We start from the raw sequence: 23,146 nt of genomic DNA on the forward strand, positions 1-23,146 counted from the left end.
TTTCCACACGGTCAACTCTTAGTAGCCGTGAGTCTCGACCGCATACTCCTCCTCACCCTGATGCTCCTTCCTCCCACCATGCCGAGTGTCGTCAGACAGCAAGTGATCCCACACTTGGACACTCTGAAGAGCTGTTCACTGGTCCATTTCTATATTTGGGCCCCTCGCCTGATACGCTTGAAGTGGTGGAAGAGGAGATCCCATGTTGCGATGCCCAAATATTTGAACAGCCACGGCCACAGGAAGTCGACGTTGGCAATCTGTTACAAGAGGTGGACGATGACGAGACACAATTGCCAGGAAGTGAGGAGGAGGATCGTGGTGCGCAAGTGGAAGAGGAGGAGGTGGTGGATGATCTAGTAACTGACCCAACGTGGAAGGAGGACATGCAGAGTGAGGCCAGCAGCACACAGGGGGAGGGAGGCCGAGTACCCCAACAGGCAGGAAGAAGCAGTGTGGTGGCCGCAGACAGAAGGCAGGCAACCGTTCCCCGTAACACCAACACGAGGGACGTTGCCAGTACAAGCGGTAGGTCTTCCAGAGTCTGGAATTTTTTTAAAGACTCTGCTGATAACCCCAAAAAGGCCATATGTTCCACCTGCCATGCCAGCATCAGCAGGGGTGACAAAACTACCAGCCTGACCACCACCAGCATGATCAGGCACATGGCAGCAAAGCACCTGACTTTGTGGGGCAAAACCCAGGGTCCACGACCAATGTCAGCGGGTGTCACCACTGCTTCTTCCACTGTTGTGAGTGCAATAGAACCCCCTGTTGTGTGTGCAAGGCAATCCCCTGTCCATACTGCATGTAAAGATGCCCCCTCCTCTCAGTCTTCATTTGTTATGGTAGTTTCTCAAGAAACAGCATCAACGTCCACGTCCACGTCCCACCGCAGCGTTCAATTGTCCATATCCCAGACCTTTGAATGAAAGCGGAAATTCGCAGCTAACGCCCCACAGGCCACAGTCCTAAATTCGCACATTTCACGACTGCTTGCATTGGAAATGCTGCCTTTTAGGCTGGTGGAGACGGAATCCTTCCGCAATCTTATGGCGGTGGCCGTCCCTCGGTACTCGGTCCCCAGCCGACACTATTTTGCCCGGTGTGCCATCCCCGCACTACACAAGCACGTGTCCCAAAGCATCTGCCGTGCCCTCAACAACGCAGTTACTGGGAGAGTCTACCTGACAACGGACACGTGGACAAGTGCTTGTGGCCAGGGACGGTACATCTCTCTGACGGCACACTGGGTAAACATAGTGGAAGCCGGGACCCAGTCGGACCTTGGGATGGAACACATCCTCACCACACCGAGAATTGCGGGCCCTATGTCAGTCAGAGTTGCCCCCACAGTGTACAGCTCCTGCGCATCCTCCTCCTCCTCCTCATGTTCAGCCTCCATCTCAGATATCACCACATCAGTTACAAGCTGGAAGCATTACAGTACTGCCTCCGTTAAGCGGCAACAGGCTGTGCTGAAACTCATAAGCTTAGGTGATAAACCTCACACTGCTTGTGAGTTGTGGACAGCTGTGAAAGAGCAGGCATATCTGTGGCTGAGACTGCTGAACCTACATCCCGACATGGTCGTGTGTGACAATGGCCGTAACCTGGTGGCGGCTCTGAGGCGAGGTGAGATCACACACGTACCATGCCTGGCTCATGTGCTTAACCTCGTGGTTCAGTGGTTTCTTAAATCGTACCCCGAGTTGCCAGATCTGCTCGTGAAAGTACGCCGCCTGTCAGCTCATTTTCGCAAGTCGGCTACAGCTTCCGCCGCCCTTGCTGTGCTGCAGCAGCGTTTGCAGCTTCCGGCACACCGACTGGTGTGTGATGTCCTCACACGTTGGAACTCTACCCTCCACATGTTGCAAAGGATTTGTGAGCAGAAGAGAGCAGTTGTGGAGTACCAACTGCAACAAGGCCGTCGATATTCACTTCAGACTCCACACATAAGACCTCAGGAGTGGACCTGGATGTCTGACATATGTACCATCCTGACAAACTTTGAGGAGGCCACCAAGATGGTGAGTGGCGATGACGCCATCATTAGTGTCAGCATCCCACTTGTCTGTCTTTTTCAATGCTCTCTGCAGAGAATTAAAAAGGAGGCATTGCAGCCAGAGTATGATGAGATGGATCAAGAAGCCGTAGCGGGCGATTACACACAGCCCAGCCTCATCTCATCCCAACGTGCATTGGGGGACAATGAGGGAGAGGAGGAGGAGGAGGAGGAGGAAGAACAGGAGCTACTATCATGCGTTGTAGACGGTAGTACCTGTACAAGTGTCATACCTTCGGTTCAGCGTGGGTGGCCTGAGGACAGGGGGGAGGAGGAAGAGGAGGAGTAGGAGGAGGAGAGCATGGTCAGTCGTCATCTTGGTGAGGACACGGAAATCTTGCCCATTACCAGTCTGGCACGCATATCTGACTTTATGTTACGCTGCCTTAACCGTGACCCTCGCGTTGTCAAAATGTTGGGTTACAGTCATTACTGGTTGGTGACACTTGTAGACCCCCGCTACAAGGAGAACTTTCACTCTCTTATTCCTGAGGTGGAGAGGTCTACAAAAATGGGGCAATACCAGAAGGCCCTTGCTGCAGAACTCTTAAAAAAATTCCCATCTGAACACGCTAACGGCAGAGGTCACAGTTCGTTGCCCAACCAAGGCGTACAGGCGAGAGAGATGCAACTCCAATCCAGCAGAGGCAGGGGAACACTGTCAACATTCTGGGACCGTTTTCTGACACCCACCCAGCTTACAGGCCCTGAGGCGCGGGGTACTCTCACAAGGAGTGGAAAGTTTCAAAAGATGGTGAGGGAGTATCTTGCCGATCGTACCAGCGTCCTCCGTGATTCCTCTGTGCCTTTTAATTATTGGGTATCCAAGCTGGACACTTGGAATGAACTCGCTCTGTATGCCTTGGAGGTCCTGGCCTGCCCTGCCGCTAGCGTGTTATCGAAGCGTGTTTTTAGTGCCGCTGGGGGAATTATAACTGATAAGCGCACTCGCCTGTCAACTGACAATGCTGACAAGCTGACCCTTATCAAAATGAACAAGGGCTGGATTGGGCCAGACTTCTCATCACCACCAAATGACAGCAGAGTAACATAAAGTCAAATCCACTGTGTTATTTCGGGAGGTGTATTCACGTGCACCGCTTCACACCCACACATGGGTATACGCTTCCTCGTTTCGGCTGTTTAATCTTCTTCTCCTTATCCTCAGCCTCCACCACCACTATACCACCAGGGTGCCAGCATTGCAAGTTCCTCCGTCCTTATTTTTGGCAGCTTTTGCTTGCAAGGCATAAGCAAATACTATGGGACACCCACTCCCCAATAATGGGACTTATGTTTGTAATATGCTGTACTGCATGGCTCTTGTAAGGGGCATTGCAAGTTGCTCCGTCCTAATTTTTGGCAGCTTTTGCTGGGAAAGCATAAGCAAATACTATGGGACACCCACTCCCCAATAATGGGACTTATGTTTGTAATATGCTGTACTGCATGGCTCTTGTAAGGGGCATTGCAAGTTGCTCCGTCCTAATTTTTGGCAGCTTTTGCTTGGAAAGCATAAGCAAATACTATGGGACACCCACTCCCCAATAATGGGACTTATGTTTGTAATATGCTGTACTGCATGGCTCTTGTAAGGGGCATTGCAAGTTGCTCCGTCCTAATTTTTGGCAGCTTTTGCTGGGAAAGCATAAGCAAATACTATGGGACACCCACTCCCCAATAATGGGACTTATGTTTGTAATATGCTGTACTGCATGGCTCTTGTAAGGGGCATTGCAAGTTGCTCCGTCCTAATTTTTGGCAGCTTTTGCTGGGAAAGCATAAGCAAATACTATGGGACACCCACTTCCCAATAATGGGACTTATGTTTGTAATATGCTGTACTGCATGGCTCTTATAAGGGGCATTGCAAGTTGCTCCGTCCTAATTTTTGGCAGCTTTTGCTGGGAAAGCATAAGCAAATACTATGGGACACCCACTCCCCAATAATGGGACTTATGTTTGTAATATGCTGTACTGCATGGCTCTTGTAAGGGGCATTGCAAGTTGCTCCGTCCTAATTTTTGGCAGCTTTTGCTGGGAAAGCATAAGCAAATACTATGGGACACCCACTCCCCAATAATGGGACTTATGTTTGTAATATGCTGTACTGCATGGCTCTTGTAAGGGGCATTGCAAGTTGCTCCGTCCTAATTTTTGGCAGCTTTTGCTGGGAAAGCATAAGCAAATACTATGGGACACCCACTCCCCAATAATGGGACTTATGTTTGTAATATGCTGTACTGCATGGCTCTTGTAAGGGGCATTGCAAGTTGCTCCGTCCTAATTTTTGGCAGCTTTTGCTGGGAAAGCATAAGCAAATACTATGGGACACCCACTCCCCAATAATGGGACTTATGTTTGTAATATGCTGTACTGCATGGCTCTTGTAAGGGGCATTGCAAGTTGCTCCGTCCTAATTTTTGGCAGCTTTTGCTGGGAAAGCATAAGCAAATACTATGAGACACCCACTCCCCAATAATGGGACTTATGTTTGTAATATGCTGTACTGCATGGCTCTTGTAAGGGGCATTGCAAGTTGCTCCGTCCTAATTTTTGGCAGCTTTTGCTGGGAAAGCATAAGCAAATACTATGGGACACCCACTCCCCAATAATGGGACTTACGTTTGTAATATGCTGTACTGCATGGCTCTTGTAAGGGGCATTGCAAGTTGCTCCGTCCTAATTTTTGGCAGCTTTTGCTGGGAAAGCATAAGAAAATACTATGGGACACCCACTCCCCAATAATGGGACTTATGTTTGTAATATGCTGTACTGCATGGCTCTTGTAAGGGGCATTGCAAGTTGCTCCGTCCTAATTTTTGGCAGCTTTTGCTGGGAAAGCATAAGCAAATACTATGGGACACCCACTCCCCAATAATGGGACTTATGTTTGTAATATGCTGTACTGCATGGCTCTTGTAAGGGGCATTGCAAGTTGCTCCGTCCTAATTTTTGGCAGCTTTTGCTGGGAAAGCATAAGCAAATACTATGGGACACCCACTCCCCAATAATGGGACTAATGTTTGTAATATGCTGTACTGCATGGCTCTTGTAAGGGTTATTGTAAGTTGCTCCGTCCTAATTTTTGGCAGCTTTTGCTTGGAAAGCATAAGCAAATACCATGGGACACCCACTCCCCAATAATGGGACTTATGTTTGTAATATGCTGTACTGCATGTGACGCTCCCCCTGGGCCGTGTGTACACGTGTGTGGGATACCCGGTGCCGGGTCTCTGGGGTCTGTAGTCTCCGTGGCGGTGACCCGGTCCCGTGGCTCAGGCTGGTCAAACCAGTGGCAGTCTTTCTTAGGTTTTGAGGTTAATTGTCCGACTGCGCCACCCGTGGATTGCGGTCAGGGAGTACCACAGCTGCGAGGCAGACCGCTGAGGCTGGTGTTGTGTGCGCAGCATAGAATGGGATAACTCCCCTCGGGAGGAGTATAGCCTCAGGGCAGTGAGTGTGGATGATGGGGGTGATGGTGCACGAGCGCAGCAGGAATGACTCAGAGTCTTTGCAGTGCAGTTCAGGGTCTTTACTGATGATTATAAGGTAGACCCTCCCAGGAGTACTGGCTAGCATAAGAGGCCTGGTCAGTCTGTGAGCAAGCAGGAGTTCCCCTGGCCAGGTGGAGTTTTAGGCCTCCCCGTCTGTCTGCACTCTTCCTGGCTACCTTGCTGTAAGCGGGTAGAAGTAGCCCACGTCCCTGAGTGTACCGTGTAGTGCTCACCCGTATGGCTGGTGACTTGGGGCCTTCTGTTAGCCTCCGCTCCACGATGGCGGTGCTGGTCCCTTGCTTGTGACTGAGCCTCCGGGCTTCTATGGCCAGAGGACCTGAAATCCCCAGCCGGCTGGTTTCTGCTGCTGGATATATAAGTCCTCACAGCTTCGGACTCCTGTGTCCGGTTCCTATTGTCTTCTGCCAGGGCGAGCTCTGCTCAGCTTCCAGCCCCTGGTCTTTAGCTCCTAGCTCCTACAGAGCTCCTTGCTGTTACTTTCCCTTGCTCTCACTCTGACTCTGATTGTTCTCTGACTCACTCAACCCCGCCCCAGATCCAGTTTATAAGGGCAGAATTCTCCCCTCCCAGGATTGTAGCAGGAGGATGTTGCATGTTTAAGGGATCCTGATCAGGAAACCTCCCACTTGCTCTCCGACCTAATATCTCTATTACTGTGGTGACCAGACCCCTGGGGTGCCACACATGGCTCTTGTAAGGGGCATTGCAGTTCCTCATAATTTTTGGAAAGCCTTCCATTCACTGCTTAGGCCAACAGTGCACGGGAGACCCAGTTGCTATAAATGGAAAAAAAGGTTTAGTTAACGCACTCTGACCTCCATGTCATTTCCAAGGGGCATTGGAGTGGCTCGAAATTTTTTGTAGGCATTGCACTCACTGTATGCCCTTTAACTGTGTAGCCGAACCGCTCCTTTTGTTACAGAAACATATCCTACAAGACATATCTGGTTGACTGGCCTGATATTGATGTGAATGGTCCCTGTTCCTCCTGCTCTTTCTCCTTTGCCACTACCTCATCCATCATTTATCACCTGAAGCTTTGTTTTAACGGGAGTCATGGAACTTGGATAGTAGCAGGAAAACATCCAGCAATCCTCGGAGGAGGTAGGATATTCGCCAAAACGCTGACCACCTCAGGCCTAGCCGCTACTACATACATGCGCTTGCATTACAACAAAACAAAGCAGATGCTAACTTCTATCATCCTCATCATGCTCCTCACCTTGGCACTCTCAACTCCCCTGATGGAGAAGCCAGGGCCCACCGGAGGAGTCTGATAGTCCGGTGGGCTCGGCCAATGCTGCCCTAAATCAGGCCATGCTAAGAAAAGTGTGGGAAAGGTTACCGGGACAAATAGGGGTGGCTGGGGACCGAGTATGGCCACCCGGCCACCCCCTGGAGGCTGGGGAGCAAGCGGGGACACCCGGCCACCAGGTGGCTGGGGACTGAGTATGGATACCAGGCCGCCGACACAGCCATGGCGTGTTGGCCAGATTCCGCCTCCACATGCCTAAAAGGCCCAATTTAAAGTGCAAGCAAGCAAGCAGTATGGTATTGCAGCCTGGGGGTGGGTGGGTGGCAGGCTGCATACTTGCGCTTGCATTGCAAGGAATGGGAGAGGTACAATTGAACACTGCCCTGGGACAAGGACTTGAATGGGGATAGTTGCAAGTCTGCAACGACAGGTGCAAGGTGGGAGGCATCTTTGCATGTACCATGAACAGGGGTTTGGCATGCACACACTACAGCGGAATAGGCTCTCCTTCCCACTAAATGCACTGGGGAGGGCACAGGTAATGTTTTGGTATACGCGCTTAATCTTATGTATAAGGCACACCAGGACAAATATGGGCGGCTGGGGACTGAGTATGGATACCTCGCTGCCGAAGCAGCCATGAGGTAGTGGCCAGCTTCGGTCTCCTCCAAACTAAAAGGCCCCATTTCAAGTGCAAGCTAGCAGTATGGAATTGCAGTCTGGGGGTGGGTGGGTGGCAGGCTGCACACTTACACTTGCATGAAAAGAAAACATAGCTGATGCTAACTTCTGTCATCATCATCATGCTCCTCACCTTGGCACTCTCAACTCCACCGATGGAGAAGTCAGGGCCCACCGGAGGAGTCTGGTTCTCTGGTGGGCTCGTCCAATGCTGCCTAAAGCAGGCCGGGCTAAGAAAAGTGTGTGGGGGGATGTTCCAAGGAGAAATAGGGGCGGCTGGGGACCGTTTATGGACACCCGGCTGCCCCCAGGCGGCTGGGGACCGTATGTGGACACCCGGCCGTGGGGCGGCAGGGGACCAAGTATGGACACCCGGCCGCCGGGCGGCTGGGGTCTGAGTATGGATTCCAGGCCGCCAACACAGCCATGACGTGGTGGCCAGATTCCGCCTCCACATGCCTAAAAGGCCCAATTTCAAGTTCAAGCAAGCAAGCAGTATGGTATTGCAGCCTGGGGGTGGGTGGGTGACAGGCTGCATACTTGAGCTTGTATTGCAAGGAATGGGGGAGGTACAATTGAACACTGCCCTGGGACTAGAACTTGCATGGGGATAGTTGCAAGTCTGCATCTTCTGATGCGGTAAGGATCACTTATGATGGGCACACTTTTAGACAGTGACCTGGGAGTCAGAGATGCTTCCAGGGGTCTTCCCCATGCTGTTCCCTTGTCTTTTCAGCACTTTATGCATGTGTCACACAGCACATGGCCAGATAAGGTTGTAAAATGTTAAAATGACATTTCACGGTGAATGCATTTGTCATAGTTGAAAGCAATACAAAAGTGCAAAAACGCATAAAAAATGCTACTTGTGAACATAGCCGAAGGTGTGGAGGAGTATTTTTGTTTTTGGTCATTTATTTTAACCTATACACAAGTCTTTACCCTGGAAAGGATGTTCCTTAACATATTTCACAGGAAAAAAGTTTCACTTTCGTTTTTGAACATTTTATTGTGAGCCTGTAAAAGTGGCTTAATACCTCTGACCACGTTGTTGACAGCAGTGACCTGGGGGTCAGAAATGCTTCCTGGGGCGATCCCCATGCTGTCCCCATGTCATTTGAGGACTGTCACTATCGTTTTGGGCACTTGTTAGGCTTTTAAAAGACTGCCAGGGGTGCCACCGCAAAAATGCTCGAGTCTCCCATAGACTAACATTGGGCTCGTTGCTCGGGTCGAGCACCCGAGTATCACGGTGAGCTCGGCCCGAGCTTCGAGCACCTGAGCATTTTAGTGCTCGCTCAACACTAATCCTTACTTTTCAAGAAGGTGTTTAGCAGCCTATTCTTACTGTTTACCATTATATGGTTTTCTTTTTTCGTGATTTAAGAACTGCATTTTCTGAAACGTACCTTAGGCCCAGTGACTCCGGAGACTCCAGGTAACCCTTGGGTTCCAAGTATTCCTTGATCACCCTGAATTTGTAATCCAAAGACATAAAGTAGTGTATAATAAATTATTTTTATGAAGGCACACTTTGGAGAAGGCTTGCCTGACCCTCCAGTATGAGATCTAATCTTGTACTATATATAGCTCATACCTTCTCGCCTTTTGCTCCATAAGGACCTGGATCTCCTTTCTGGCCCACATAGCCTGGCATCCCCTACACACAGACATAATGTATAATTAATACAGCTTTAAAACATGTTCATATTGAAATATTGATAGGTAAAAAGAGTCATAGTGAAAAGTGTAGTGCAATACATAATAGAAGCTAGAATATGTTTTTAATTTCAGATCTCCCATAATAAGCTAATCAATAAAATCTATAGCATGCATTGTGGGTTAATTTCTATGTAATTTCAAAGATCTGCTAAATTCATGCTATAGTTATTTTGCTTCGTTGATCCATTACACATATATATTAGTCCTATATCGGGTTTTGATTTAGAATCCAATTCAATTTATACTTACCCTGTTGTGCTTCTCTAACTTTGCAATTATTAAATTCATGCTCAGTAAATAATATACATATTATGAGGTTTGATGTCAGCTGAGTGGACTGAACTTCACAAACTACCAGAGAAAATTATTCTCCAGAAAATATTATGCATACAATAATGCATGATTCGTTGTTATATTACTCATTAAATAAATTGAACAATCTTAGAACAATCGTAGAAAAAGCAAGAACAGGAACATTCATGTTATTAATTTGCTCTCTAAGGGGCAACATTTCTCTTTACGGAGAGCGACATGTTAAGCATGTCATGGTGAGGAGACTTTTAAAGCCGCAATGCTCCCCTGGGCAATATGCAAGTTGTCTCTTCAGAGAGGAAGAGTACCAGAACTCTAGTGCCACCTACAGGAAGTAGAACTCCTAAAAGTCAATAGTGACCCTTTAACAGGCCTTATCACATGACTTAGGATATAAGCCAGAACCAGAAACTCAATTTGCAGACACTGTGTTTCGGGGTACTGCCTCTTGTCAGTGCAATGGAGCATTGCGGCTTTAAAAGTCTCCTCACTGTGACATGCTTAACATGTTGCTCTCTGCAAGGAGAAATGTTACCCCTTAGATACCGGTCTGACGCCTATCACCCAGCAAAACCACAACTCACACTTTGGATCGCTACTTCCTGTAGGTGGCACTAGAGTTCTGGTCCTTGTCTTCTCTGAAGAGAAAATTTGCATAATTTGTTCTCAATACACTTAATATACAAGTAGCTTGATCCCAAAATATTTAGCCAGATGTGAAAGTATCTAATTTCTTATGAAGACACTGTATCATTTAGGTATTTTAGGTGGTTTGTCAATCTAAATGTCATGCATTTAAGCTGGAAATAGATTATTTTACTGTATTTCATCACATACCACCTATGAAAAAAATAATATACATTTACCAATAATACAGCTTCAAACAAGAGGTATACAGTACTGGTCAATTTGAACATTTGCTCAAAGGGGTTGTCCGGTGGTTGTATGGCAGTCAGGTATGCGATATGCATACTCCCGGGCAGAGCCTGTCTAGTCGGCAACGATGTCCGTGGGAACAAGTGTATTGAGCGAGGCTGTGCCCACTAGACAGATTCTGTCCTGAATATACATATCGCATACCTTACCACCGTTCCCGGGGAGGTATGCGTGTGCTGGGAGGGTTCAAAAGTCACAGAGTTTTAATGACTACATATGCTTCAAAACATTTGTGTATGTTAAAAACTTAAATTGTACGTAAATGAAAATAATTCCATAATTCACTCACTGTAAATGGCAAAGAGTTGTCCTGGGACAATTTAACCCCTTTACAACCCAAAGTGGTTTGCACATTAATGACCAGGCCAATTTTTACAATTCTGACCACTGTCATTTTATGAGGTAATTACTCTGGAACGCTTTAACGGATCCAACTGATTCTGAGATTGTTTTTTCGTGACATATTGTAATTCATGATTGTGGTAAAATTTATTGAATATCACTTGCGTTTATTTGTGAAAAAAACGGAAATTTGGCGAAAATTTGGAAAATTTTGCAATTTTCAAAATTTGAATTTTTATGCCCTTAAATGAGAGAGATACAGTATAGACCAAAAGTTTGGACACATCTTCTCATTTAAAGATTTTTCTGTATTTTCATGACTATGAAAATTGTACATTCACACTGAAGCTATCAAAACTATGAATTAACACATATGGAATTATATACTTAACAAAAAAGTGTGAAACAACTGAAAATATGTCTTATATTCTAGGTTCTTCAAAGTAGCCACCTTTTGCTTTGATGACTGCTTTGCGCACTCTTGGTATTCTCTTGATGAGCTTCAAGAGGTAGTCACCGGAAATGGTCTTCCAACAATCTTGAAGGAGTTCCCAGAGATGCTTAGCACTTGTTGGCCCTTTCGCCTTCACTCTGCGGTCGAGCTGACCCCAAACAATCTCGATTGGGTTCAGGTCTGGTGACTGTGGGGGCCAGGTCATCTGGCGTAGCACCCCATCACTCTCCTTCTTGGTCAAATAGCCCTTACACAGCCTGGAGGTGTGTTTGGGGTCATTGTCCTGTTGAAAAATAAATGATGGTCCAACTAAACGCAAACCGGATGGAATAGCATGCTGCTGCAAGATGCTGTGGTAGCCAAGCTGGTTCAGTATGCCTTCAATTTTGAATAAATCCCCAACAGTGTCACCAGCAAAGCATCCCCACACCATCACACATCCTCCTCCATGCTTCACGGTGGGAACCAGGCATGTAGAGTCCACCCGTTCACCTTTTCTGCGTCGCACAAAGACACGGTGGTTGGAACCAAAGATCTCAAATTTGGACTCATCAGACCAAAGCACAGATTTCCACTGGTCTAATGTCCATTCCTTGTGTTCTTTAACCCAAACAAGTCTCTTCTGCTTGTTGCCTGTCCTTAGCAGTGGTTTCCTAGCAGCTATTTTACCATGAAGGCCTGCTGCACAAAGTCTCCTCTTAACAGTTGTTGAAGAGATGTGTCTGCTGCTAGAACTCTGTGTGGCATTGACCTGGTCTCTAATCTGAGTTGCTGTTAACCTGCGATTTCTGAGGCTGGTGACTCGGATAAACTTATCCTCAGAAGCAGAGGTGACTCTTGGTCTTCCTTTCCTGGGGTGGTCCTCATTTGAGCAAGTTTCTTGGTAGCGCTTGATGGTTTTTGCAACTGCACTTGGGGACACTTTCAAAGTTTGCCCAATTTTTCGGACTGACTGATCTTCATTTCTTAAAGTAATGATGGCCACTCGTTTTTCTTTACTTAGCTGCTTTTTTCTTGCCATAATACAAATTCTAACAGTCTATTCAGTAGGACTATCAGCTGTGTATCCACCTGACTTCTGCACAACACAACTGATGGTCCTAACCCCATTTATAAGGCAAGAAATCCCACTTATTAAACCTGACAGGGAACACCTGTGAAGTGAAAACCATTTCCGGTGACTACCTCTTGAAGCTCATCAAGAGAATGCCAAGAGTGTGCAAAGCAGTCATCAAAGCAAAAGGTGGCTACTTTGAAGAACCTAGAATATAAGACATATTTTCAGTCGTTTCACACTTTTTTGTTAAGTATATAATTCCACATGTGTTAATTCATAGTTTTGATGCCTTCAGTGTGAATGTACAATTTTCAAAGTCATGAAAATAAGAAAAATATTTAAATGAGAAGGTGTGTCCAAACTTTTGGTCTGTACTGTATGTCACACAAAATAGTTAATAAATAACATTTTCCACATGTCTACTTTACATCAGCACAATTTTGGAACCAAATGGGGAGCTATAAGGGTTAAAAGTTGACAAGCGATTTCTAATTTTTCCAACAAAGTTTACAAAACCATTATATTTGAAGTCACTTTGAGGGGGTCTTTATGTCAGAAAATACCCCAAAGTGACACCATTCTAAAAACTGCACCCCTCAAGGTGCTCAAAACCACATTCAAGAACTTTATTAACCCTTCAGATGCTTCACAGGAATTTTTGGAATGTGGAAGGAAAAAATTAACATTTAACTTTTTTCACAAAAATGTTACTTTAGACCCAATTTTTTTTATTTTCGCAGGGGTAACAGGAAAAAATGGACCCCATAATTTGTTGTGCAATTTCCCTTGGGCATGCAGATACCCCATATGTGGGGAAAAACCACTGTATGGGCACACGGCAGGGTTCGGAAGGGAAGGAGCGCCATTTGACTTTTTGAATGTAAAATTTGCTTGAATAATTAGCGGACGCCATGTTGCATTTGGGGAGCCCCTGATGTGCCTAAATAGTGGAAACCCCCCACAAGTGACAGCATTTTGGAAACTAGACCCCTCAGGGAACGTATATAGATGTGTGGTGAGCACCTTGAACCCCCAGGTGCTTCACAGAAGTTTATAACATTGAGCCGTAAAAATAAAATTTTCACATTTTTCCCACAAAAATGTTTTTCAGCCCCCACTTTTGCATTTTTATAAGGGTAACAGGAGAAATTGCACCATGCAGTTTGTTGTGCAATTTCTCCTGAGTAAGCAGATACCCCATATGTGGGGGAAAACCACTGTTTGGGTGCACGGCAGGGTTCGGAATGGAAGGAACGCAATTTGATTGACTTTTTGATTGTAAAATTTGCTTGAATAATTAGCGGATGTGCCCCTGATGTGCCTAAACAGTGGAAACTCCCCACAAGTGACACCATTTTGGAAACTAGACCCCCTCAGGGAACTTATCTAGATGTGTGGTGAGCACCTTGAACCCCCAAGTCCTTTACAGAAGTTTATAACATGGAGCCGTGAAAATAAAAAAATCAAACTTTTTCCACAAAAATGATGTTTTAGCCCCAATTTTTTTTAATTTCACAAGAGTAAGAGGAGAAAATGGACCCCAAAAACTTTTGTGCAATTTCTCCTGAGTACGCCAATACCCCATATGTGGGGAAAATACAGTGTTTGGGTGCACGGCAGAGTTCAGAAGGAAAGGAGCACTGTGTGACTTTTTGAACGCAAAATCGGCTGGAATCGAAAGCGGACACCATGTCGCATTTGGAGAGCCCCTGATGTGCCTAAATAGTGGAAACCCCCCACAAGTGACCCCATTTTGGAAACTACACCCCTCAAGAATTTTATCAAAGGGTATAGTGAACATTTTGAACCCAGAGGTACGACACAGAATTTGATAACATTAGGTCATCATATTGAGTAAGTTGTCATTAGTCTTGAGCGCAAGTGCACGCTACTTGAGTTTGCATCGGGTACTCAGGTATGCACCATGTATCACGGGTGCTCGAGTGACATGCTCGAGTCCCCATCCACATGTTTCACGGTTATTAGACACCCAAAAAAAACCATGCAGGGATCGCTCGTGCATGGCAGCCAATCCCCGCGATGTTTTTTTGGCCGTGAAGCATATGGGGCGGAGACTCGAGCATTTCACTCGATCACCTACGATGCTCAATTCATAACCAAGCACCCGATGCAAACTCAAATAACGAGGACTTGCACTCAACACTAGTTGCCATATCGTCATCTTTTTTTTTTTTTTTTTTTTTACTTTTGAAAAAAAAAACCAACCCTAACCCTAGCACAACCCTAACCCCAACCCTAACCCCAACCCCAGCCCTAGTGTTTATTTTTTACGCCGTTCCTAGTGCGGTATAAGTGATTAGACGACTTTATTCTTCGGGTCGGTGCGACTACAGAGATACCAGAATCATATCGGGTTTTATGATTGACAGCTGTCACACACTAAAAGACGCATTTTTTTTTGTAAAATCTAGTTTTTGCATCGCTATATTTTGAGAGCTATAATTTTTCCATATTTTGGCTGACAGAATCATGTGATGACTTGTTTTTTGCGGGATGAGTTGACGTTTTTATTGGTGCAATTTTCAGGTCACGTGACATTTTTTGATCGCTTTCTATTCTGATTTTTGGGAGGCAGAATAAACAGAAACCAACAATTCAGGAATTGTTTTTTTTAAAAAATTTTTATTCTGCTCCGCGCGTGGTAAAATTGATAAGGTAGCTTTATTATTCGGGTCAGTACGTTTACAGCGGTACCACATTTATATCGTTTTTCAATGTTTTGGCGCTTTTACACAATAAAAGCTATTTTATAGAAAAAAAAAATTTTTTTGCATCGCTTTATTCTGAGAGCTATAACTTTTTTATTTTTCAGCTGATGGAGCTGTATGGCAGCTTGTTTGTTGTGGGACGAGATGACATTTTCAGCGGTACCATTTTTATTTATATTCGTCTTTTTGATCGTGTGTTATTCCATTTTTTGTTTGGCGGTATGATGATAAAGCATTGTTTTTTGCTTAGTTTTTTTTTTTACTGTGTTCACTGAAGGGGTTAACTAGTGGGACAATTTTATAGGGCACATCGTTCCGGATGCGGCGATACCAAATATGTGTACTTTTATTGTTTGGTTTCTTTTTCATAATAATATTTATTGATGGGTACATTATATTTTTATTTTTGGTGGATTATTTTCTTTCTTTATTTTTTTATATTTTTACAATTTTTTTTTTATTTTTTTTCACTTTCTTACAGTTTTTTTTTGTATACTTTGTCCCACTATGGGACTTTCACTTTTTTTATTCTGATCGCCTGCATAGCATAGGGATGGAACACCATCCCTGTGCCATGCAGGCTGTCAGCGCTGCACAGTGAGAAGATAGTTTGGTCATGTACTGCGCATGAGCAAAAAATCTTCCTGCTGTCTGGTGAACCGGATGTTGTCTTGACGACATCGGGTCGTCATGGCAACATCCGGGAAGCCGCGGCAGACAGCACTAGAGGCCGGAAGAGGAGGTGAGTATACCGATCACCTCCCCTTAGCCACCGCAATGTTGCGATCGACTTCGAGGGGGTAGGGCTTGTCTCTGTTTTCCCTGTTAGCCATGTTCTCTCCATTACAATGTGCGCACACCCTTGCGAAAGAGGGTATGCAAAATGCATGTCGGGGCAGCTGCTGTCATATGTGCCACTATTGTTATGCATACCATGCATAAGATTTATATTTTCATTTATTGAACTTAACATGTACTGAGATTATGCATCGGCACCTTTGCATTACATGCATTCTACTTGATTAGGGTATTTTACCTTAAACTGTATGTGCACTTTTGTAGCCTGCTCTCCATAAACTGACACTTTATACCAATTTCTATAGAATTATGTCTTTGATATTGCTTTAATCATATTAATATGCTGCTATTATATCCTATTTTCCTTTGTGATCTTTATATGGCTATATGAACTTAGTTCTGTTTTAATGTGATATAAGAAAGCTGTTAATTTTGATATGATAAATCTGTGACTCCATTTTTCTTTAGTTTGTGATATTAGCACAGAGCCCTTATCAGTAATGTTTTTGTATGTAGAGAAAATACTCTATATATGCTATGTACCGTATATTCCGGCGTATAAGACGACTTTTGAAGACTGAAAAATCTTCTGTCTAGTCTGGGGTCGTCTTATACGCCGGTAATGCTTTTGAACTTTCAGAAATTGACATGCGGGGATACTCTGGGGGTGTTAATAAGCTGCCGTGGCCGTATCCCTGCCATGTCGGAGTTAATATAAGGTGGAGGGAGTTAAAATACGGCGGCGGTAGGTCCAGACAGTCAGCGCTTCTGTGCTGAAACTGACACATCGCTGCGTATTCCCAGCTCCGGACACAGCGCAGGGCTTCTGTGCCGACAGCTTTCACTTGTCACAGAAGCGCTGCGCTGTGTCCGGAGCAGGGAAGTTCGCATCGCTTCTGTGACAATATATGAAAAGCCGGCAATTCAGCAGCGGCATAAGCCGGCACCCGACAATTTAGAATAGAAAGAATAGAGCTTCACACATAGATTAGATAGATAGAAACATGTCAGTCACATATATATGAAGTACAGTGACAGTATTGCTTACTGTACTTGTCATTTAGTGTAAAGGATTTATTAAAACAAATAATAGTGTTTTCATGCACCGTCTCTTTAAAAAAGCCGGCCGGCAATTCAGCATCTGTACCCGACAATTTAGAACAGAAAGATAGAGCATCACACATAGATTAGATAGATAGAAACATGTCAGTCACATATATATGAAGTACAGTGACAGTGCTGGTTACTGTACTTGTCATCTAGTGTTAAAATAACGGATTTATTAAAAAAAAAATTGGCGTGGGGTTCCCCTTAATTTTAGTCTCTAGCGGAGGTTAAGCAGACAGCTGGGGCAGATGTTTGAAGTCTGGGAAGAGGGTAATACCCACGGAGCTTCCCAGGCTACTAATATCAGCCCCCAGCTGAATACCTAGCCTTTACTAGCTATTAGAATGGGGGACCCCCCCCCAAAAAATGACGTGGGGTCCCCCCTATTTTAATATGTTTATGAGTGACAGTTTTCCTGCTATATACCTGCATGTCATAAGAATTTAAATTAAAAAAGGACCATGTTAAATTCAAATCTGTTTTTTTTTAATTTTTACCGGTGTTTGGTATGCGTTGGAAAAGGGGTAGTCTTATACGGTGAATATATCCTAAACTCTATATTTTAACAGGAAAGTAGGGGGGTCGTCTTATACACCAGGTCGTCTTATACGCCGGAATATACGGTATCTGTTCCCTATATATACAGTTGAAACCAGAAGTTTACATACACATATGCATGTTTTTCTCAATATCTGACATGAAATCAGAATAAACCTTTCCCGTTTTAGGTCAATTAGGATTACCATCATCTTTAATATTTGCCAAATGCCAGAATAATGAGAGAGAGAGAATGTTTTAAGGCATTTTTAATACTTTCTGCAAAGTCAAAAGTTTACATACACTAAGATTACTATGCCTTTAAGCAATTCTGGACTGCGCATATGATAATGTCATGTGTTTGGAAGCTGTTTTTTGGCAACATCTGAGTTAATTAGAGACACATCTGTGGATGTATTTAAATACACACCTGAAACACACTGCTTCTTTGTGTGGCATCATGGGAAAGTCTAAAGAAATCAGCTAATATATCAGGAAGAGAATTGTGGACTTGCACAAGTCTGGCTCATTCGTGGGTACAATTTCAAGATACCTGAAGGTGACTCGTTCATCTGTACAAACAATTATACGCAAGTACAAACAAGATGGGAATGTCCAGCCATCATACCGCAGTAAGGAGACAGGTTCTGTGTCCCAGAGATGAATGTGCTTTGATCCGACATGTGCATATCAACCCAAGCAAAAGACCTTGTGAAGATGATGACAGAAGCTGGTAAGATTGTGTCAATAACCACAGTGAAACGAGTTCTGTCTCAACACAATTCTGTCAGATAATACTCAGTTTCTTCCTGAAAATGATTGCAATCACAAATTCTTTGGTATTATTATCTTCATTTAATTTGCTTGCAAGGAAAAAAACACAAAAGAGAATGCAGCACTTTGAACACATTTTATAAGTGGTCATAAACTTGTAAAAAACTCATGAAAGAATAAAGTTATGTTAAAACCAAGCACACCATTGTTTTTCTTAGGAAATTCTCAATAAGTTTAATGGGTCACATTACCCTTTCCCATTGAAAAAAATAAAGTTGGATCCAAAATGGCCAACTTCAAAATGGCCGCCATGGTCACTACCCATGTGGAAAAGTTTTCCCCCTCCCGTATACTAATGTGCCACAAACAGGAATTTGATATCAGCAACCATTCCCATTTAATTTAGGTGCATCCAAATAAATGGCCCACCCTGTATATATACACTGCTCAAAAAAATAAAGGGAGCACTTAAACAACACAATGTAACTCCAAGTCAATAACACTTCTGTGAAATCTACCTGTCCAGTTATGAAGCAACACTGATTGTGAATCAATTTCTCCTGCTGATGTGCAAATGGACCAGACAACTGGTAGAAATGATAGGCAATTAGCAAGATACCCCCTATAAATGAGTGGTTCCGCAGGTGGTGACCACAGACCATTTCTCTGTTCTCATCCTTTTTGGCTGTTGTTTTGGTCACTTTTGCCATTGCTCTCACCCCTAGAGGTACAGTAGCATGAGGCGGTGTCTACAGTGCAACCCACAGAAGTTGCTCAGGTAGTGCAGTTCATCCAGGATGACACATCAGTGTGAGCTGTGGCAAGAAGGGTAGCTGTGTCTGTCAGCACAGTGTCCAGAGCATGGAGCAGATACCAGGAGATGTGGAGGGAGCCATAGGAGGGCAACAGCCCAGCAGCAAGACTGTTACCTCCTCCTTTGTGCAAGGAGGAACAGGAGGAGCACTGTCAGAGCCCTGCAAAATGACCTCCAGCAGGCCACAAGTGAGCATGTGTCTGCACAAACGGTTAGAAACCGGCTCCATGAGGGTGGTATGAGGGCCCGACGTCCACAGATGGGGGTTGTGCTCACAGCCCAACACCATGCAGGACGCTTGGCATTTGCCACAAAACACCAGGATTGGCAAAGTCATCACTGGCGCCCTGTGCTCTTCACAGATGAAAGCAGGTTCACACTGAGCACATGTGACAGACGTAACAGAGTCTGGAGACGCCGTGGAGAGCAATCTGCTGCCTGCAACATCCTTCAGCATGATCGGTTTGGCAGTGGGTCAGTAATGGTGTGATGTGGCATTTCTTTGGAGGGCCGCACAGCCCTCCATGTGTTCGCCAGAGGTAGCCTGACCGCCATTAGGTACCGAGATGAGATCCTCAGACTCCTTGTGAGACCATATGCTAGTGTGGTTGGCCCTGGGTTCCTCCTAATGCAGGACAATGCCAGCCTCATGTGGCTGGAGTGTGTCAGCAGTTCCTGCAAGATGAAGGCATTGAAGCTATGGACTGGCCCGCCCGTTCCCCAGACCTGAATCCGATTGAGCACATCTGGGACATCATGTCTCGCTCCATCCACCATTGCACCACAGACTATCCAGGAGTTGGCGGATGCTTTTGTGATGCCTCTTACTCGGAAGCCCTTGTCTTTACCTTGGGAGATGGGGGACTCAGAGTTGGGTCCTGTGATGGAGAGATGGGGTGCAGCCATGGCCCGGACCCGACCCGTGCTCAGGACCATCACATTAAAAAGGATGGTGTGGGCTTATCTGGGTTGAGTGGCGGATTTATGACTATGCCACCTGTGGCACCTGGTGAAGGCCATCAGCGCCGCTGCAGTCTGATGAGGCATGGTGTTATGGCGGCCAGAGTCATTACTACTCCCCACAGGTGGAGCAAGGCCTCAGGACAGAGGGAGAGGATGGAGGGGGTAGTAGTAGAGGAGAACTGGCGCCGCGTCGTGCGGTGTAGCGCAGAATAAACAGTCCGGAGGCCATAGGGGTGAACTTCCAAGGCTTTACTCACTTTAGAGATGGCAGAAGGAAGGCGACTCCCTGCTCCCCACGGGGTCCTGCGGTCACCAGGGACGGGGGTCCGACATCCTCCGAGCAAGTTCAGTGTTCAATCGGGACCCTGCACCAGAGTATTCCTGAACTACAGACCGAATCCTTTCCTGTCCGTGTGTGTAGATAGGCCGGGTCTCCCTCTGAGCTCCTCTCAGAACAAGGGTACGGGTGGCAGCTCCGCTCCTTCCGATACCCGGTGGGATCCTCAGGGCCTATCGGGCTTTCCCGACCAGGACGTGGAGTAACGAGGTCGGGTGTCTGGGGCCGGTACCCCCCTTGCAGCCGGACTCCCTCTGAATACATCAGCATGGCGAGGACAGGTGGTGGACACCGCTCCTTCTGCATCCTGCCTGGGATCCATTTGCTGTGGAGCCACACTCTTAAGCTCCAGGCCTTCTTGGTCCTGGTCCTCTACTGGGTTGAGACATTCCTGGTTTGCTACCTGCCCTTCGACCCAAGGCCAGGGTACGAGGGCTGCGTCTTCATCCGCTGTAGGCCCACACAGGATCCACTAGCAGGGTAGGAGAACACAGTACTTGACCGCCAAGAGACTTGACCTTCAAGGTCTAGGCTTCCTTGGACTGACAGCACTAAAAAGGACTAGGCAAAAGGACCAAGAACCAAAATGGTTCTTTATTAAATATGAAATTTACAGTGTCACTAGATTGTGAGTCCTCCACCCTCACCCACTAACTGGTTTCCCTATCTCTTGGTTCCCTAGTCTCCCTGTAACCTAGAGGGCAGCACCTAGTGCATTCTAGCCCCCTCTGGTGGAGAAATGTGGTGTTGGGTGCAAAGGTTGGGTCCCGACCATCACACTGTTCTTACCTCAGAGGAGGAATACTACACTCCATTAAAGAAGTGCAGCATCCCTGTGGCGGTCGAACCCTCAGGGGGCCACACTTTAGTCGAGGTCTGGGAGGAGATCCCACAGGAGACCATCCACAACCTCATCAGGAGCATGCCCAGGCATTGTAGGGAGGTCATACAGGCATGTGGAGGCCACACACAATACTGAGCCTCATTTTGACTTGTTTTAAGGACATTACATCAAAGTTAAATCAGCCTGTAGTGTGTTTTTCCACTTTAATTTTGGGGGTGACTCCAAATCCAGGCCTCCATTGGTTAATAAATTTGATTTCCATTGATGATTTTTGTGTGATTTTGTTGTCAGCACATTCAACTTTGTACAGAACAAAGTATTCAATGAGAATATTTCATTCATTCAGATCTAGGATGTTATTTGAGTGTTCCCTTTATTTTTTTGAGCAGTGTACAGTATATTAGTGAAGAAGGCAATGAAAAATATAAAGTAAATAAGAACTGTCTTGATAACAAATACATGAATACATATTGTAATTCATGAAATATTAATAAATATATATAAATGTAAATAGGAAACTCAATTCAATGACTGAAAAATCATGCAGAATTACATCTTCTTTAATATCCAGACCTGTTAGGAGATGTGTACTATTAGGTATAGTTGCCTTTTCTATTTCCCAAAATCTGAAGCCATTACTGTCTCCTCATGTCACTAAAATGTCAGGAGACTGATGAAGAGTTAAATGAGTATTTCCAATATCAAGATTTCAGGATTCCTCACTTTCAACAGGTTAACAGTGCAATATATATTGAACACTACTGGTGAAATCAATCAAACATATAAGAAAAGTCGTGATACCCCTATATGATTTGAAGAATAATCCAGTGTATCACTATTCACAGTGCGCAAAAGGGTGGTTAAATAGTTGTTTCAGATTCATGTGTGTTTAAGAATAGAAATTGTGACATATTATCAGATTCGATAACCTATAGGAAACTTCTTACTGATCTCACAAATGCTTTCTCCTTAATTCTGAATCAGTTGTTCATGAAGGAGTAACTCTGGAAGTGTTATCTAATGAAAAAGCAGATTATTTGTTGATTGACAGCCCAGTGATACCAGTGTTTCTTTGCCTAAAATTCAAAAGACAATTTCACCCCGCCATGTGTTCGATTGTTATGGGCATAGGCTCTTTGAATGAAAAAGTTGGATCCTGAGTTGATAGCTTGCTGCAAGCATTGGTGAAAATCATTCCAGTCATTTACAGGATTGTAAGCATGTCTTACAAACATTATCTGATTTTGATTGGTCACCTGATTACATCTGGTTTACATATGTTCATGTGTTTTATCATTTTTACAACACGATGAACGGCATAAAAAAGTAAAAAAGCAATTCCTGATTTGATGGTTTTTGTTCATTTTGCCTACCAAAAATCAGAATAGTAAGCGATTAAAAAACTTTATGTGACTGAAAATGGTACCAATAAAAATGACAACTCTTACCATAAAAAACAAGCCCTCACATGTCTCTGTCAGCAGAGAAAAAATATAGCTCTCAATTAATGGCGATGCAAAATCTTTGTTGTGCAAAAAAAGCATTTTTTAGTGTGTGACACCAGCCAAACATAAAAAACTGCTATAAATATGGTAGCGCTGTAATCACACCGACCCAAAGAAAATATCTCTCATGAGGAATGTCGTAAAAAAATAAATAAAACCAATTCTTCACCTGCTGTTGATTTGTTCATTCTGCCTGCCAAAGATCACAGTAAGGCTTGGTTCACATTTATCCTGCGCTTCACGCTGAGCGCTTATACCGGGGTTTCCGTGTAAATGTATGAAATACATGTTTCAGACGGAACCCCCTACGTAAGATTCTCTATAATGAAGTAGATGGAGATACTGTGGATGCTTTTTAAGCATGCATAAAGGCATGGTCGACCACGGTTTTGTGCA

At 45.0% G+C, this 23,146-nt stretch overlaps 1 protein-coding gene across 1 annotated transcript in view; it reads right to left on the reverse strand.

The window, feature by feature from the left end:
- The window catches only part of LOC141264639 (uncharacterized), a 98,168-nt gene extending 88,639 nt beyond the window's left edge, over positions 1-9,529 (reverse strand). The window contains exons 1-3 of the mRNA XM_073676912.1: positions 9,491-9,529; positions 9,117-9,179; positions 8,929-8,991 (exon numbers count right to left, since the gene is read on the reverse strand). Coding sequence (XP_073533013.1) covers positions 8,929-8,991; positions 9,117-9,179; positions 9,491-9,529 — 165 coding nt within the window. The remainder of the gene's footprint in view (positions 1-8,928; positions 8,992-9,116; positions 9,180-9,490) is intronic.
- Positions 9,530-23,146: the final 13,617 nt, after the last annotated feature.

This window comes from Phyllobates terribilis, unplaced genomic scaffold, assembly GCF_046119375.1.
Source record: "Phyllobates terribilis strain yellow unplaced genomic scaffold, ASM4611937v1 Scaffold_4__5_contigs__length_816908805, whole genome shotgun sequence".
In the NCBI taxonomy this organism is placed as follows: Eukaryota; Metazoa; Chordata; class Amphibia; order Anura; family Dendrobatidae; genus Phyllobates; species Phyllobates terribilis.